Here is an 18,589-nt window from a genome sequence, read left to right as displayed (position 1 = left end):
GTTTACTTTACATTTCACCCTTTACATGTATTTTCGTAACTTTACTCCTTGACCCCCAAAAACTTAATTTTAATGTGAAAATTTGATTGGTTTTTACCGGTTTTTACCAGCCCCATGTTATCCTTATGGAGAATAGCTATGTAATTTTAATACTTTGGTATGCTCATCTGATTAGTTTAGAAACGTTCTAAAGACTTTAAATTTTTGTAGTATTGCAGTATGGGATCATCCGTTAATGGTGGAATTTGCAAAAATGCCTTTTAAAAATTTTAACCCCCAAAAAAATCCAAAATGGTAGACGTATAAAAACGAAAAAACACGGTTTTTAATACCGACTATAACTAAAAAACGGTAATAGCTAGCAAAAATTTGAAAGAATCTTCATGAACAGGAATTAAATTTCCTACAAGACACTATTACGCGTTTTTAGAAAATCGCACTCCTTCACCTAAAAAAAACGCCCTACTTTCAAATTTTGGTAAATTTTCTTCAAATTTTTAACGGTTTTTGATAATTTTTCGTACATAAAAAATTTTTTCTTCAAATATTATTAATGTTTCGTACTCTCCTTAGTTTACTTTACATTTCACCCTTCACATGTTTTTTCGTAACTTTACTCCTGGACCCCCAAAAACGCGTAGGTCAGTAACGCTGTATAGTCATTTGGTTCTCGCTCTAATTTTTGCTAATGGATTTGGCTACCCATGATTAAGTTTCACTGTCACTTCTTCTTCCTATTTATTGGACTTGTTATTTTGGCGATTTTGCTGCAATTTTCTGTAAGCATGGAATTCTCTTGCGTTGCTGCTGGGTCGTTCCACCAGGGAGATCCCAGATTTACCGAGAGCAACAACGCTCAATGCATGGCAAATGCAACCTGTGCCCTCGCATGGCAAGCATTCTGCGGCGGATTCAGTACCAACGCTATTGACGCTATACTCATGGCGGGCGATAGCTTGTATACACTATCTCGCCGTGAGCATAGCATCACTAACCGGTATCTGTTCCCTGAGGACCTCGCCAGGCACTTCGTGGTTGCACACCATCGTGTTACCATCGAAGAAATTTCTTGTGTTTGGGACGGGTTGTATCCGTTACGAAACGATGGCCTAGATGAGGTGACCTCTTCCTTGTCTTCGGTTTTGGAAGCAGCTATGCCCGGTGACTCCGTTGATAGCGGTTTTTTGTTTACGGGACAGTTGGTGACAGTCGCTTTTTGGCGTTTCCAAGGGCGGCTGTACCTCTTTGATTCCCACGCGGTAAACGAAAACCGTCGTCGAGACATTGATGAGGCGAGAAATAAGGCTAGGGTGTTCGTCTGTAATAGTTTTCGTTCTCTAGCTTCCCTCATTTTGGTGAATTCTGCGTTCGTCGGTGGGCAGTACTCCGTCACAAAAATAAAGTTTTCCGTCAACGAAACTCAAACTGTCCACACGGTCGACTGTTCGGACAATGACTTAACTCAGTTATCAGAATCTGCCTCTGAGACAGTTGTTCAGAAAACCAAATGTCCTGGTAGACCAAAAACAATAAAGCGTGGTCGTCCAAAGCTTTTAGACACGACCCGAGAAGAGCAAGTGGATGCGGCGAAGAAGAAGTATAGGGAGACGCACGCTGACAAACTCCGGGATGACAGTCAACGTTACACTCAAACCCACCCTGAGGTGCACCGAAAGGCTGTTCAGCAATACGACCTGCGTAATCCCGGTGCTTCTGCTGAGAGAGTTCAGATTTTTCGCCTGAAAAATCCGAAAATGTCTGAACTTCGCTATATGCCCGCATCACTTGCTCGGTCCGTAGTCAAAAATGGCCCCATGTCTGTTTGGAATGGGGAGCCACTCAATGAAATACAACCATACAAATTAAAAAAGTCAGTCTCTGGGTTGACGACGTTTACAGATGTCGTCATTGCCAAGCACGGCTCTTCGAGGAGGAGAAGAATAGAAAGCAATGGTGCTGCGGGGAAGGAGCGTTCAATGTTCTCGACATTCCTCCGTTGCAAGAACGCTTTTATTCCGACCGTCTCTTCCTGGAAAGAGCCCGTGCGTACAACGACCTGTTTGCTTTCTGCGCGCTCGAAGTGTCAGGCGGGTATCGTCATCCCAGTGGTCTTTCTTTTTTCAAGATCGAGGGAAGAATGTACCACCAGGTCTACAATCTGGACGCCCCAGGACAAAAGTTCACCACTCGTTCTGGGAACGTTCAGTTTGTGAATCGGTCCCGCCTGTATATTGACGATGGCGAAGAGCGCCGTAACATTGCGATGGGTAGATCGCTTGATGCCGAGATCATCGACGGTATTGCTGATTTCCTGTCTAGGGAAAATCCTTACATTGAGCATTACCGTCGATTGAGCAACGAGCCTTCCGTAACAGCTCACTTGGCTTTTGAAGTAACAAGCAGGTCTACCCATGGCCCTGTTCTCGGTGATCGGCAAACAGGCGTCGAAGTGCACGCCGTGCTCAGCAATGATGAAAACGACACTGAGCCCCGGAGACTGACTATATGGAAATCCGGTTCCGATAGACCTACATTTATTGATCTTTTACACCCCCTAATGGAACCTTTCCAATATCCCCTACTTTACCCGCAAGGCACTGTGGGATGGCACGTTGGCCGCCTTGATAACAAGGGTGCCAAACTGACTCAATTTAAGTACTCGCGGTGCCTCCTACTTTCTGAACCTCGCTTCTCTCACCTAGGCCGTCTCTCACAAGCTTGGCAGGTTGAGATGTTCGCGAGGTACGAGGAGGAGAAACTGCGTTACATTAAGTTTACGCAGCTGAAGAACACCGATAGTGCCTTGCGGGTGGGGCCGGTTGACGAGATTCGGAATGCACAGCAGGTCTTGAACGACATCGCTCGTGATGAAACCGTCCAAGGCGAGGGTGGGGTGCAGGCAGGAAAAGTCTACCTCCCAAGTTCGTTCACCGGGGGGCCCAGGTACATGAAAGTAAAATACGAAGACGCTATGGCAATCGTATCGCGCCTGGGTTCCCCCACTTTCTTTTTGACGTTTACTTACAACGCGACTTGGGAGGAAAACAAGAAAGCTTGCCCTCGTGGAGGTACTCGCAGTGACCCTAGCACTGCTTGCAGAGTTTTTAGGATCAAACTTCTGGAACTTCTCCGAGACCTGCGCAGCGGAGCAATGTTTGGACGCTCTGTCTATATCGTCTACGTCATCGAGATGCAAATGAGGGGCCTTCCTCACGCCCACATTGTATTCAAGATTGACGGCGACGGACCAGTTCAGGCGTCCGAAATTGACTCCATCATCCGCGCGGATATTCCCTCGGAAGAAGAGGCCGGAGGCCGACTGAGAAAGTTGGTCCTCAAACACATGATCCACGGTCCATGTGGTAATGATCATAGGACTGACTTTCTCTGTTGGGACTCTGCAAAGGGTTACTGCACCAAATACTTCCCCAAGCCCTGCTGTGAAACCACCCACGTCGACGAGAGGGGATTCGTCCAGTACAAGCGAGATTATACCAATCGGGGGACAATTGTATCACGCAATAAGAACATTATCGTACATGACGGTTGGGTTGTGCCTTATAATCCCGCACTGATGTTGAAATACGAGGCTCACATCAATTTGGAGCTGGCGTCTACTCGCCGCGTGATTAAGTACCTCTTCAAATATCTTATGAAGGGAGGATCTCTCCAGAACGTCACAGTTACTCCCTTCAGTAAGCAAGATGATGAGGTACAGCATTACGTGACGAAGAGAATGGTGGGTGCCAGTGACGCGTGCTGGCGTTTATTAAACTTTCCAGTATCAGAATCTGAGCCGGCTGTTGAATGTCTTCCCGTCCATCTGGAGGGCAAGCAGTCGTGGAGGTACTCGCAGTGACCCTAGCACTGCTTGCAGAGTTTTTAGGATCAAACTTCTGGAACTTCTCCGAGACCTGCGCAGCGGAGCAATGTTTGGACGCTCTGTCTATATCGTCTACGTCATCGAGATGCAAATGAGGGGCCTTCCTCACGCCCACATTGTATTCAAGATTGACGGCGACGGACCAGTTCAGGCGTCCGAAATTGACTCCATCATCCGCGCGGATATTCCCTCGGAAGAAGAGGCCGGAGGCCGACTGAGAAAGTTGGTCCTCAAACACATGATCCACGGTCCATGTGGTAATGATCATAGGACTGACTTTCTCTGTTGGGACTCTGCAAAGGGTTACTGCACCAAATACTTCCCCAAGCCCTGCTGTGAAACCACCCACGTCGACGAGAGGGGATTCGTCCAGTACAAGCGAGATTATACCAATCGGGGGACAATTGTATCACGCAATAAGAACATTATCGTACATGACGGTTGGGTTGTGCCTTATAATCCCGCACTGATGTTGAAATACGAGGCTCACATCAATTTGGAGCTGGCGTCTACTCGCCGCGTGATTAAGTACCTCTTCAAATATCTTATGAAGGGAGGATCTCTCCAGAACGTCACAGTTACTCCCTTCAGTAAGCAAGATGATGAGGTACAGCATTACGTGACGAAGAGAATGGTGGGTGCCAGTGACGCGTGCTGGCGTTTATTAAACTTTCCAGTATCAGAATCTGAGCCGGCTGTTGAATGTCTTCCCGTCCATCTGGAGGGCAAGCAGTCCGTCCTGTTTAGACCTGGCCAACTGGCAGAGGCAGCCGCTAGGAACAGCTCCAAACTCACCATCTACTTTGACCGGCCTCGTATTTCACTGTTTGACGACCTGACTTATCAGGGGTTCTATGAAACGTTTGTGGTTCATGTCAAGCGCCCAAAAACTGCGGAGATATACGAGCACCCCGATGGCGTCCATTTTATCACTGCCCGACAGCGTGGCGAGAAGGTGTGCAGACTGTTTTGGGTCTCACCGAGCAGGACAGAACAGTATTACCTGCGTATCCTGCTTATGACTGTATCTTGCCGTGGTTATGCCGACCTCCTGTCCCGCGGTGGACCAAACTGCCGCACTTTTCAAGGGGTCGCGCGGCATCTTGGCTTGGTGCAAGACGAACAGGAGTACCACTACGCACTGCGCGAGGCCGCCACTTTCATGACTGGCCCGAGACTTCGTTCTTTCTTTGTGATCCTCTGCAACATGGGGGCTCCTGCAGCTCTCCTGTGGGATGCTTTCCGTGATTCCATCTGCGAGGACCACATAGAGCGTAATCCTCTCGATGTTGAACTGGCCTACAAGCTAGGTCTCATCGATATTGATCGGAGTCTTCGTCGGCAGGGTTCTTGCGTCGCAGATCATGGCCTCCCCGATGTACACGATGACACGACGGAGTTGGGCAGAGAACTGCTCTTACATGGTGAAAATCAACAGAGAGTGTTTGTGGAGGAGTGGGTGCCAAAGCTCTCTGAAGATCAAAACCGCGTATTTGAGTACGTTACCTCCGTTCTCAATGCCCCTGCCAGCGGAACGTCGTCGAAAATCATTTTTCTTGACGGCCCGGGAGGCTATGGGAAGACCACTCTGATTCGTGTCATTCTCGCATACGTGAGAGGTTGTCGTCAGGTTGCACTGGCAGTCGCTAGCTCTGGGATCGCCGCGGGTAACATGCCTGGTGGAACTACAGCTCACAGCATGTTCCGGTTGCCACTCGACTTCGGTGACGGCACCGGCTTTTGGAACATCACCAACGGCTCCCAGCGAGCAGAGCTCATCAGGGCCGCAAGGCTCATTGTCTTTGATGAGGCCCCGATGGCACATCGGTTCGTTTTCGAGGTTCTTGACAGATCCCTGCGAGACCTCATGCGTTCCAGTGAGCTATTCGGTGGTAAAATATTCCTCTGTTGTGGCGACTTTCGCCAGATCGCGCCTGTCGTTGTAAACGCTCGTACTCCAACTGACATTGTTTGTGTCTCACTTCGGGCTTCCCATCTGTGGCAGCATTTCAAAATTTTTGCCCTGACAACAGCTCATCGGACTAGTAGTTCCACAGCCTATTCCGAATTCCTTCTTAGGGTAGGCAACGGAACTGTCAGTTCGACCACTTTCTTGGAGGGACGGAACGAACAAAGTCTAATTCCGCTGCTCGGGATTAGACAAGTGACGTCTTTGACTGATTTGGTCGATTCCGTCTTTCCCGCAAACGTCCTACTCGACTCTGATATGTGTTCGCGACGCGCAATCCTCTCGACTCTGATAGTGAACGTCAAGGAGATCAACGACCACATCTTGAACTCCCTCGACGGTCATCTGTACGAGCTGAGGAGCGCCGACACAGTCGACAGAGAGAACGACGATGGCCTGGATGTCGACGTTCAACTCCTGAACACGGCTACTGGCAAGGGCGTACCAGACCATGTTCTGCGGCTGAAGATCGGTTCTGTTTGCCTCATTATGAGGAACCTCAACATCGCTGAAGGACTCGTCAACGGCACTAAAGTCATCGTAATCGGCATCACCAACCGCCTGATTACAGTGAGACTTCCCGGACAGACGCAACCTATCGGAATTCCCCGGATTACCTTTACTTTTGCGTTTGTCGAGGGTTCGCCGTTACGTGTTCGTCGACGTCAGTTCCCACTGATGTTGGCCTATTGCATGACCGGACACAAGAGCCAAGGTCAGACAATAGATTCAGTCGGTGTTGATTTACGGACCGATTGCTTCACGCACGGGCAACTATACGTCTTGCTCAGTAGGGTCAGACATCCAGACCATATTGTTGTTCTCGTACACCCCGAACGTGTCCGAGATGGAATCGCATACGCAAAGAACATCGTGTATGGCGATCTCCTTCTCTAAACCTGATTTGACATTAGCAGTAGGCTAGGGGATCTGCTTAATCAAAACTCCCCGTTGTGACTTGACAACATCGGCAGTACGATAGGGGGCCTGCCTTATCAAAAGTCCCCGTTGTTGTATAAAGTAGTTAGTAAAGTTTACTAACTTGTACATTTGTAAATAATTGTAAATATGGTTCCGACGTTTCCTGGCCTCCCCGTGGCGGAACTGGATATGCCATAAATTGTATGGCTAACCGACAGGGAAACAAACATTACTTGATCTATTTTCATAAATATATACATGAATATCTACTATAATCTATTTAATTCATATGATACTTTACTATTATCAACTTATTCACTTATCAATCGACATACTAATCAATCTACTCATCTTATACAACAGTTCTCTAATTTGTACATTTGTAAGTAATTGTAAATATGGTTCCAACGTTTCCTGGCCTCCTCGTGGCGGAACTGGATATGCCATACAGTTTGTGGCTAACTGACAGGGAAACAAACATTACTTAATCTATTTTCATAAATATATACGTCATGAATATCTACTATAATCTATTTTCTATTTACATCATATATACATGAATATCTAATATAATCTATTCACATCATATAATACTTTACTATTATCAACTTATTAACCTATCAATGAACATCAATATAAATTTACTTATCTTGTACAAAAGTTTACTAACTTGTACATATTCAAATAATTGCAAATATGGTTCCGACGTTTCCTGGCCTCCTCGTGGCGGAACTGGATATGCCATAAAGTTTATGGCTAACCGACAGGGAAACAAACCTTACTTAATCTATTTTCGTAATTATATACTTGAATATCTACTATAATCTATTTACTTCATATAATACTTTACTATTATCAACTTATTAACTTATCAATCTCCTCTAATAAATTCATGAAATCGTTATTACTTTAATGTCGATTTTTACTATAACGAACCCTTCTCTCCTCATATTATTACTTCCTTTGACCAAAAACTCAATTGTAAAAATACTTGACTAACATACTCACTTACCGCAACTTAAAAAATGATTTTTTTATGAGGTGTTCCTTAAGCTAGAAGTTATCTTACTCAAAGTTAACTTATATAACTTAATATTGACGGTTTCACTTCTTGCTTTGTTACAACTTAACTCTAATCTACTAATGACGACTAACAGCTAGGGGGCCTGGGGGCGGAGCCCCCAGCGAGCCAAAGGCGAGTCTAAATACTATACAATCCGATGTGTAACTGACTGGGGATACAAATTCTAGACCACTTCTAGATGAGCTAGAGACTTGAAATTTTCGGTGGTTGTAGGTCTAGTGCCCAAACCACCCATAAAATTCCAAAAAGTCGCATTTTCAAATTTTAACCCCCCCGAAAATTCGAATTCCCCCCCCATGTTATTCTTATGGGGAATAACATTAAAAATGGCCGACTTTCGTGTTCCCATCTGAACCACTTAGAAACGTGCTAGAGACTTCAAATTTGCGTAGTATTGTAGTAAAAGATCTTACATTACCGGTGGAATATGCAAAAGTCCCATTTTCAAATTTTAACCCACCCAAAAATCCAAAACGGCGGACCTCTGAAAACGAAAAAACACTTTTTTTTCAACCGGATGTAGCTCGAAAACGGTAAGAGCTAGAAAAGATTTGACAGTATATCCAGGAACAGGAATTAAATTTTCTACAAAACCCTCTTAGGCGTTTTCAGAAAATCGCACTCCTTAAGCTTCAAAAAACGCCCTACTTTCAAAATTTTGTAAATTTTTTTCAAATTTTTATCGGTTTTTGCTATGTTTTCGTACCTAAATAATTATTTTTTGCAAATATTATTAATGTTTCGTATTCTCCTTAGTTTACTTTACATTTCACCCTTTACATGTTTTTTCGTAACTTTACTCCTTGACCCCCAAAAACTTAATTTTAATGTGAAAATTTGATTGGTTTTTACCGGTTTTACCAGCCCCATGTTATCCTTATGGAGAATAGCTATGTAATTTTAATACTTTGGTATGCTCATCTGATTAGTTTAGAAACGTTCTAAAGACTTTAAATTTTTGTAGTATTGCAGTATGGGATCATCCGTTAATGGTGGAATTTGCAAAAATGCCTTTTAAAAATTTTAACCCCCAAAAAAATCCAAAATGGTAGACGTATAAAAACGAAAAAACACGGTTTTTAATACCGACTATAACTAAAAAACGGTAATAGCTAGCAAAAATTTGAAAGAATCTTCATGAACAGGAATTAAATTTCCTACAAGACACTATTACGCGTTTTTAGAAAATCGCACTCCTTCACCTAAAAAAAACGCCATACTTTCAAATTTTGGTAAATTTTCTTCAAATTTTTAACGGTTTTTGATAATTTTTCGTACATAAAAAATTTTTTCTTCAAATATTATTAATGTTTCGTACTCTCCTTAGTTTACTTTACATTTCACCCTTCACATGTTTTTTCGTAACTTTACTCCTTGACCCCCAAAACGCGTAGGTCAGTAACGCTGTATAGTCATTTGGTTCTCGCTCTAATTTTTGCTAATGGATTTGGCTACCCATGATTAAGTTTCACTGTCACTTCTTCCTATTTATTGGACTTGTTATTTTGGCGATTTTGCTGCAATTTTCTGTAAGCATGGAATTCTCTTGCGTTGCTGCTGGGTCGTTCCACCAGGGAGATCCCAGATTTACCGAGAGCAACAACGCTCAATGCATGGCAAATGCAACCTGTGCCCTCGCATGGCAAGCATTCTGCGGCGGATTCAGTACCAACGCTATTGACGCTATACTCATGGCGGGCGATAGCTTGTATACACTATCTCGCCGTGAGCATAGCATCACTAACCGGTATCTGTTCCCTGAGGACCTCGCCAGGAACTTCGTGGTTGCACACCATCGTGTTACCATCGAAGAAATTTCTTGTGTTTGGGACGGGTTGTATCCGTTACGAAACGATGGCCTAGATGAGGTGACCTCTTCCTTGTCTTCGGTTTTGGAAGCAGCTATGCCCGGTGACTCCGTTGATAGCGGTTTTTTGTTTACGGGACAGTTGGTGACAGTCGCTTTTTGGCGTTTCCAAGGGCGGCTGTACCTCTTTGATTCCCACGCGGTAAACGAAAACCGTCGTCGAGACATTGATGAGGCGAGAAATAAGGCTAGGGTGTTCGTCTGTAATAGTTTTCGTTCTCTAGCTTCCCTCATTTTGGTGAATTCTGCGTTCGTCGGTGGGCAGTACTCCGTCACAAAAATAAAGTTTTCCGTCAACGAAACTCAAACTGTCCACACGGTCGACTGTTCGGACAATGACTTAACTCAGTTATCAGAATCTGCCTCTGAGACAGTTGTTCAGAAAACCAAATGTCCTGGTAGACCAAAAACAATAAAGCGTGGTCGTCCAAAGCTTTTAGACACGACCCGAGAAGAGCAAGTGGATGCGGCGAAGAAGAAGTATAGGGAGACGCACGCTGACAAACTCCGGGATGACAGTCAACGTTACACTCAAACCCACCCTGAGGTGCACCGAAAGGCTGTTCAGCAATACGACCTGCGTAATCCCGGTGCTTCTGCTGAGAGAGTTCAGATTTTTCGCCTGAAAAATCCGAAAATGTCTGAACTTCGCTATATGCCCGCATCACTTGCTCGGTCCGTAGTCAAAAATGGCCCCATGTCTGTTTGGAATGGGGAGCCACTCAATGAAATACAACCATACAAATTAAAAAAAGTCAGTCTCTGGGTTGACGACGTTTACAGATGTCGTCATTGCCAAGCACGGCTCTTCGAGGAGGAGAAGAATAGAAAGCAATGGTGCTGCGGGGAAGGAGCGTTCAATGTTCTCGACATTCCTCCGTTGCAAGAACGCTTTTATTCCGACCGTCTCTTCCTGGAAAGAGCCCGTGCGTACAACGACCTGTTTGCTTTCTGCGCGCTCGAAGTGTCAGGCGGGTATCGTCATCCCAGTGGTCTTTCTTTTTTCAAGATCGAGGGAAGAATGTACCACCAGGTCTACAATCTGGACGCCCCAGGACAAAAGTTCACCACTCGTTCTGGGAACGTTCAGTTTGTGAATCGGTCCCGCCTGTATATTGACGATGGCGAAGAGCGCCGTAACATTGCGATGGGTAGATCGCTTGATGCCGAGATCATCGACGGTATTGCTGATTTCCTGTCTAGGGAAAATCCTTACATTGAGCATTACCGTCGATTGAGCAACGAGCCTTCCGTAACAGCTCACTTGGCTTTTGAAGTAACAAGCAGGTCTACCCATGGCCCTGTTCTCGGTGATCGGCAAACAGGCGTCGAAGTGCACGCCGTGCTCAGCAATGATGAAAACGACACTGAGCCCCGGAGACTGACTATATGGAAATCCGGTTCCGATAGACCTACATTTATTGATCTTTTACACCCCCTAATGGAACCTTTCCAATATCCCCTACTTTACCCGCAAGGCACTGTGGGATGGCACGTTGGCCGCCTTGATAACAAGGGTGCCAAACTGACTCAATTTAAGTACTCGCGGTGCCTCCTACTTTCTGAACCTCGCTTCTCTCACCTAGGCCGTCTCTCACAAGCTTGGCAGGTTGAGATGTTCGCGAGGTACGAGGAGGAGAAACTGCGTTACATTAAGTTTACGCAGCTGAAGAACACCGATAGTGCCTTGCGGGTGGGGCCGGTTGACGAGATTCGGAATGCACAGCAGGTCTTGAACGACATCGCTCGTGATGAAACCGTCCAAGGCGAGGGTGGGGTGCAGGCAGGAAAAGTCTACCTCCCAAGTTCGTTCACCGGGGGGCCCAGGTACATGAAAGTAAAATACGAAGACGCTATGGCAATCGTATCGCGCCTGGGTTCCCCCACTTTCTTTTTGACGTTTACTTACAACGCGACTTGGGAGGAAAACAAGAAAGCTTGCCCTCGTGGAGGTACTCGCAGTGACCCTAGCACTGCTTGCAGAGTTTTTAGGATCAAACTTCTGGAACTTCTCCGAGACCTGCGCAGCGGAGCAATGTTTGGACGCTCTGTCTATATCGTCTACGTCATCGAGATGCAAATGAGGGGCCTTCCTCACGCCCACATTGTATTCAAGATTGACGGCGACGGACCAGTTCAGGCGTCCGAAATTGACTCCATCATCCGCGCGGATATTCCCTCGGAAGAAGAGGCCGGAGGCCGACTGAGAAAGTTGGTCCTCAAACACATGATCCACGGTCCATGTGGTAATGATCATAGGACTGACTTTCTCTGTTGGGACTCTGCAAAGGGTTACTGCACCAAATACTTCCCCAAGCCCTGCTGTGAAACCACCCACGTCGATGAGAGGGGATTCGTCCAGTACAAGCGAGATTATACCAATCGGGGGACAATTGTATCACGCAATAAGAACATTATCGTACATGACGGTTGGGTTGTGCCTTATAATCCCGCACTGATGTTGAAATACGAGGCTCACATCAATTTGGAGCTGGCGTCTACTCGCCGCGTGATTAAGTACCTCTTCAAATATCTTATGAAGGGAGGATCTCTCCAGAACGTCACAGTTACTCCCTTCAGTAAGCAAGATGATGAGGTACAGCATTACGTGACGAAGAGAATGGTGGGTGCCAGTGACGCGTGCTGGCGTTTATTAAACTTTCCAGTATCAGAATCTGAGCCGGCTGTTGAATGTCTTCCCGTCCATCTGGAGGGCAAGCAGTCCGTCCTGTTTAGACCTGGCCAACTGGCAGAGGCAGCCGCTAGGAACAGCTCCAAACTCACCATCTACTTTGACCGGCCTCGTATTTCACTGTTTGACGACCTGACTTATCAGGGGTTCTATGAAACGTTTGTGGTTCATGTCAAGCGCCCAAAAACTGCGGAGATATACGAGCACCCCGATGGCGTCCATTTTATCACTGCCCGACAGCGTGGCGAGAAGGTGTGCAGACTGTTTTGGGTCTCACCGAGCAGGACAGAACAGTATTACCTGCGTATCCTGCTTATGACTGTATCTTGCCGTGGTTATGCCGACCTCCTGTCCCGCGGTGGACCAAACTGCCGCACTTTTCAAGGGGTCGCGCGGCATCTTGGCTTGGTGCAAGACGAACAGGAGTACCACTACGCACTGCGCGAGGCCGCCACTTTCATGACTGGCCCGAGACTTCGTTCTTTCTTTGTGATCCTCTGCAACATGGGGGCTCCTGCAGCTCTCCTGTGGGATGCTTTCCGTGATTCCATCTGCGAGGACCACATAGAGCGTAATCCTCTCGATGTTGAACTGGCCTACAAGCTAGGTCTCATCGATATTGATCGGAGTCTTCGTCGGCAGGGTTCTTGCGTCGCAGATCATGGCCTCCCCGATGTACACGATGACACGACGGAGTTGGGCAGAGAACTGCTCTTACATGGTGAAAATCAACAGAGAGTGTTTGTGGAGGAGTGGGTGCCAAAGCTCTCTGAAGATCAAAACCGCGTATTTGAGTACGTTACCTCCGTTCTCAATGCCCCTGCCAGCGGAACGTCGTCGAAAATCATTTTTCTTGACGGCCCGGGAGGCTATGGGAAGACCACTCTGATTCGTGTCATTCTCGCATACGTGAGAGGTTGTCGTCAGGTTGCACTGGCAGTCGCTAGCTCTGGGATCGCCGCGGGTAACATGCCTGGTGGAACTACAGCTCACAGCATGTTCCGGTTGCCACTCGACTTCGGTGACGGCACCGGCTTTTGGAACATCACCAACGGCTCCCAGCGAGCAGAGCTCATCAGGGCCGCAAGGCTCATTGTCTTTGATGAGGCCCCGATGGCACATCGGTTCGTTTTCGAGGTTCTTGACAGATCCCTGCGAGACCTCATGCGTTCCAGTGAGCTATTCGGTGGTAAAATATTCCTCTGTTGTGGCGACTTTCGCCAGATCGCGCCTGTCGTTGTAAACGCTCGTACTCCAACTGACATTGTTTGTGTCTCACTTCGGGCTTCCCATCTGTGGCAGCATTTCAAAATTTTTGCCCTGACAACAGCTCATCGGACTAGTAGTTCCACAGCCTATTCCGAATTCCTTCTTAGGGTAGGCAACGGAACTGTCAGTTCGACCACTTTCTTGGAGGGACGGAACGAACAAAGTCTAATTCCGCTGCTCGGGATTAGACAAGTGACGTCTTTGACTGATTTGGTCGATTCCGTCTTTCCCGCAAACGTCCTACTCGACTCTGATATGTGTTCGCGACGCGCAATCCTCTCGACTCTGATAGTGAACGTCAAGGAGATCAACGACCACATCTTGAACTCCCTCGACGGTCATCTGTACGAGCTGAGGAGCGCCGACACAGTCGACAGAGAGAACGACGATGGCCTGGATGTCGACGTTCAACTCCTGAACACGGCTACTGGCAAGGGCGTACCAGACCATGTTCTGCGGCTGAAGATCGGTTCTGTTTGCCTCATTATGAGGAACCTCAACATCGCTGAAGGACTCGTCAACGGCACTAAAGTTATCGTAATCGGCATCACCAACCGCCTGATTACAGTGAGACTTCCCGGACAGACGCAACCTATCGGAATTCCCCGGATTACCTTTACTTTTGCGTTTGTCGAGGGTTCGCCGTTACGTGTTCGTCGACGTCAGTTCCCACTGATGTTGGCCTATTGCATGACCGGACACAAGAGCCAAGGTCAGACAATAGATTCAGTCGGTGTTGATTTACGGACCGATTGCTTCACGCACGGGCAACTATACGTCTTGCTCAGTAGGGTCAGACATCCAGACCATATTGTTGTTCTCGTACACCCCGAACGTGTCCGAGATGGAATCGCATACGCAAAGAACATCGTGTATGGCGATCTCCTTCTCTAAACCTGATTTGACATTAGCAGTAGGCTAGGGGATCTGCTTAATCAAAACTCCCCGTTGTGACTTGACAACATCGGCAGTACGATAGGGGGCCTGCCTTATCAAAAGTCCCCGTTGTTGTATAAAGTAGTTAGTAAAGTTTACTAACTTGTACATTTGTAAATAATTGTAAATATGGTTCCGACGTTTCCTGGCCTCCCCGTGGCGGAACTGGATATGCCATAAATTGTATGGCTAACCGACAGGGAAACAAACATTACTTGATCTATTTTCATAAATATATACATGAATATCTACTATAATCTATTTAATTCATATGATACTTTACTATTATCAACTTATTCACTTATCAATCGAGATACTAATCAATCTACTCATCTTATACAACAGTTCTCTAATTTGTACATTTGTAAGTAATTGTAAATATGGTTCCAACGTTTCCTGGCCTCCTCGTGGCGGAACTGGATATGCCATACAGTTTGTGGCTAACTGACAGGGAAACAAACATTACTTAATCTATTTTCATAAATATATACGTCATGAATATCTACTATAATCTATTTTCTATTTACATCATATATACATGAATATCTAATATAATCTATTCACATCATATAATACTTTACTATTATCAACTTATTAACCTATCAATGAACATCAATCTAAATTTACTTATCTTGTACAAAAGTTTACTAACTTGTACATATTCAAATAATTGCAAATATGGTTCCGACGTTTCCTGGCCTCCTCGTGGCGGAACTGGATATGCCATAAAGTTTATGGCTAACCGACAGGGAAACAAACCTTACTTAATCTATTTTCGTAATTATATACTTGAATATCTACTATAATCTATTTACTTCATATAATACTTTACTATTATCAACTTATTAACTTATCAATCTCCTCTAATAAATTCATGAAATCGTTATTACTTTAATGTCGATTTTTACTATAACGAACCCTTCTCTCCTCATATTATTACTTCCTTTGACCAAAAACTCAATTGTAAAAATACTTGACTAACATACTCACTTACCGCAACTTAAAAAATGATTTTTTTATGAGGTGTTCCTTAAGCTAGAAGTTATCTTACTCAAAGTTAACTTATATAACTTAATATTGACGGTTTCACTTCTTGCTTTGTTACAACTTAACTCTAATCTACTAATGACGACTAACAGCTAGGGGCCCCAGCGAGCCAAAGGCGAGTCCAAAGATATACAGACATGAATGACATAGATTGAGCACAACGTCATCATTGACCTAGGATACTGCAATTAGGCAAACCATCCTTTTATGAAATCTAAAAAGTTGTTTGGCGTGCGTTTAGTTGTGGTTACGTTTGGAGGCGCTGAATATTTTATAGTTTAAATAAATGAATATGGGGAATTACGGTGTATATTGATTCAATGAGGGTGGTTTTTAGGATATTATAACTAAGGAATGGATAGTAAACATAGACCATTAATTACGTCACTAGCTTTACTAGCGTTTTTTTACGTTTTATATTCCTTCAACATGTGACCAGTTCTTTTGTACAAATGAATATTACTAGTGGCTTGTAGGGGCAAAAGCCCCTATATACAGTATATGTAATATATTCTAATAATTATTTTGTACAAATTATTTGTCTCATGGGTTACCGTACCCTACCTTGAATTATCGTTTAAATTTTTTGTATATTATAATAATGTATAACAGTTATCACATACCTGCATAATTCATTTATATGTCTGCTCTGTTTAGGATAAAAATTCAAAAGGACTCTTCATGTGGTGGGTTTGTAACATAAATTTTCTAATCATAATACAGCAAAAGAACCTTTTTTAATAATCTTCACTATTAATTAAATATATATACATTTTTTTAAATATAGACAAATTCACTTAGAAAAACACAACACATAGAGATAATGTCATCTTCCAAATTGTAAAATACTAATTCTGTAACAAAATCTCTCTGAAAACAACATTTGTTGTGTAGTATCCATTTTGGTCCATTCCTTGGTCTTTATTTGTTTCTATTTCTATTTTAACGTCATCTGGCCGCTTTACCCGGCTAAAAGCAACATAAAGTTGACCATGGGTAAACACTGTTTTTTTTTTTTTCAAATAAATTCCAACTTTTGGGAAGGTTTGGCCTTGCGCTTTATTTATAGTAATGGTGAAAGATAATCGCAATGGGAATTGAATCCTTTGTAAATTTAAAGGGCATATTAGGATCTGTAGATATTAGTTTTATTTTTGGCATGAAAAATATGTTCCCTTTCCCTACTCCAGTAATTACTACTAACTTTGCACTTTTTTCAGACATACCCAACACAACCAATCGTACTCCATTAACTAATCCAGACCCTATTTCTTATGAGCATCACTATTGAACCAACTTTAAAACTAATTTGTGTAGTGGCATTCCAGATGGTGTAATTGAATTTATAAACTCAATTGGTATGTTCAACCTCTCTGTAGGGTCTTCTGAAACTACTTCATAATTACTGTAGTAGATTTTTAATACTTCTTCATTTAAATTATCACAATGTTCATTTAAAGGACATACAATTATTTGATTGGAGTAGTTTTGAATATTTTCTGGATTTATTGAGTTGCCATAAACAATTGCACAATCAGAGAGAACAAAGTTATCTGGAATGTCAATTGCCGGTGTTGCCCTATTGCTCTCTAAGATTCCATTACCTATTATAAGCGTAGAAGCCAATCACAAAATGCTGTTTCATTTTCATTGGCACGCATGTTTACTTTCAAATGCACTATAGTTACGTACAATACATATATTACATACTACCTTTAACACTATTAATACAACTTTTGTAGCCAATAGTCAATGATATTACCATATGCTTTAAATAAATCTAAACCACATGTTTTAAAGTAAACAAATCGGACATGACCTGGATTCCCATGCTATTTAAATGTGATTTATTTTATCCTGTAATAACCTTTTGGTGCATAAGTAAGAAAAATGAGTATTTTTCCCCAAAACTTCATGCCCAGACCTTTAAAATGAGACCCCTCCCAGCTTTCTACGGCCTCCAGTTCGCTCACAATTTCATTGTAAAATTTTGGGCTTACGGAATTAGATATATAGATTTTATTTTTGACTCAGCTGTTTACCAAAACAAACTATATGTTGTTGTTTTTACTATTCTTTGTTTACACTTATTTATTTAGCAATTGATGCAGTGAAATTGATATAAAGGATATGTTAGACGATTCGTTTAATGATGTCAGGACACCAAATGTGTAGCCTACTGTGAATTTTATTGGATGTTTTCGTTTTATTTTAGGGAGTTTCCACTCAGACCTACTGGAAATTGTGTAGTATGAGTAGTTGTATTGTGTTGATATTGATTTATGAAATAGGCAGGTATGCGATTGAATTGGAAGGTGATATCGTTGACTAGGCCTATACACTTTCTCAATTGATAATTACTCTTTCTACTGTAGGCTGCTATACAATTTTTCTTTATACGTGTAAGCTAGCTATTCTGATTTATACACAGTTTTAACTGACTACCCCCGTACGTAGGACGGGCTAACACCTCGTATTCATTTAATTATAAATCAGTTTTGATTATAACCAGTAACTGCAATAAACTGAAAACTGTCAATAGCTATTATAATCAGCACGCTCTGCCAAATTGTATTGGGGTTCTTGAGAAATATGACGTAAATACTTTTCCATCGACTCGAAACTCAATTTCTGATCTCATTTTGGTACACGCCAAAGTCAATTTTGAGGCATCACGATTGCGAATTAAATTTTAAAGACAAAATCCGATTAAATCTACTAACTTTCTTTTGCTTTTTTATTGTTTTATGTATAAATTAGTAGAAAAAATTATATATATGGAAAAATGTAAATATATTGTGTTTAAGTTTTGAGAAGAACCTTACAGCAATAAATTAATATAATTTATATTATTGGCTTTTGAAAAGATAACATTTTACAATACAAAATTATAAAAAACCTGAAAATACTATTAATTAAAA

General features: G+C 43.5%; 3 protein-coding genes across 3 annotated transcripts; all 3 read left to right on the top strand.

The window, feature by feature from the left end:
- Window positions 1-785: 785 nt before the first annotated feature.
- LOC128981941 (uncharacterized) lies at window positions 786-3,859 on the top strand. The gene is made up of 2 exons (XM_054400938.1): window positions 786-1,816; window positions 1,900-3,859. Exons 1-2 carry the CDS (start codon window positions 786-788, stop codon window positions 3,857-3,859), a joined length of 2,991 nt encoding a protein of 996 aa, XP_054256913.1.
- Window positions 3,860-3,929: 70 nt separating this feature from the next.
- On the top strand, window positions 3,930-6,749 carry LOC128981940 (uncharacterized). Its single transcript, XM_054400937.1, has one exon. The coding sequence runs from the start codon at window positions 3,930-3,932 to the stop codon at window positions 6,747-6,749; it is 2,820 nt and encodes a 939-aa protein (XP_054256912.1).
- Window positions 6,750-9,392: 2,643 nt separating this feature from the next.
- LOC128981939 (uncharacterized) lies at window positions 9,393-14,579 on the top strand. The gene has a single exon (XM_054400935.1). The coding sequence runs from the start codon at window positions 9,393-9,395 to the stop codon at window positions 14,577-14,579; it is 5,187 nt and encodes a 1,728-aa protein (XP_054256910.1).
- Window positions 14,580-18,589: the final 4,010 nt, after the last annotated feature.

This window comes from Macrosteles quadrilineatus, unplaced genomic scaffold (assembly GCF_028750875.1).
Source record: "Macrosteles quadrilineatus isolate MER2022 unplaced genomic scaffold, UCM_ALF_1.0 Scaffold_59__1_contigs__length_746527, whole genome shotgun sequence".
NCBI lineage: Eukaryota > Metazoa > Arthropoda > Insecta > Hemiptera > Cicadellidae > Macrosteles > Macrosteles quadrilineatus.
The sequence above is the reverse complement of the archived record's forward strand: the minus strand, read 5'-3'. Positions and strand labels throughout refer to the sequence as shown.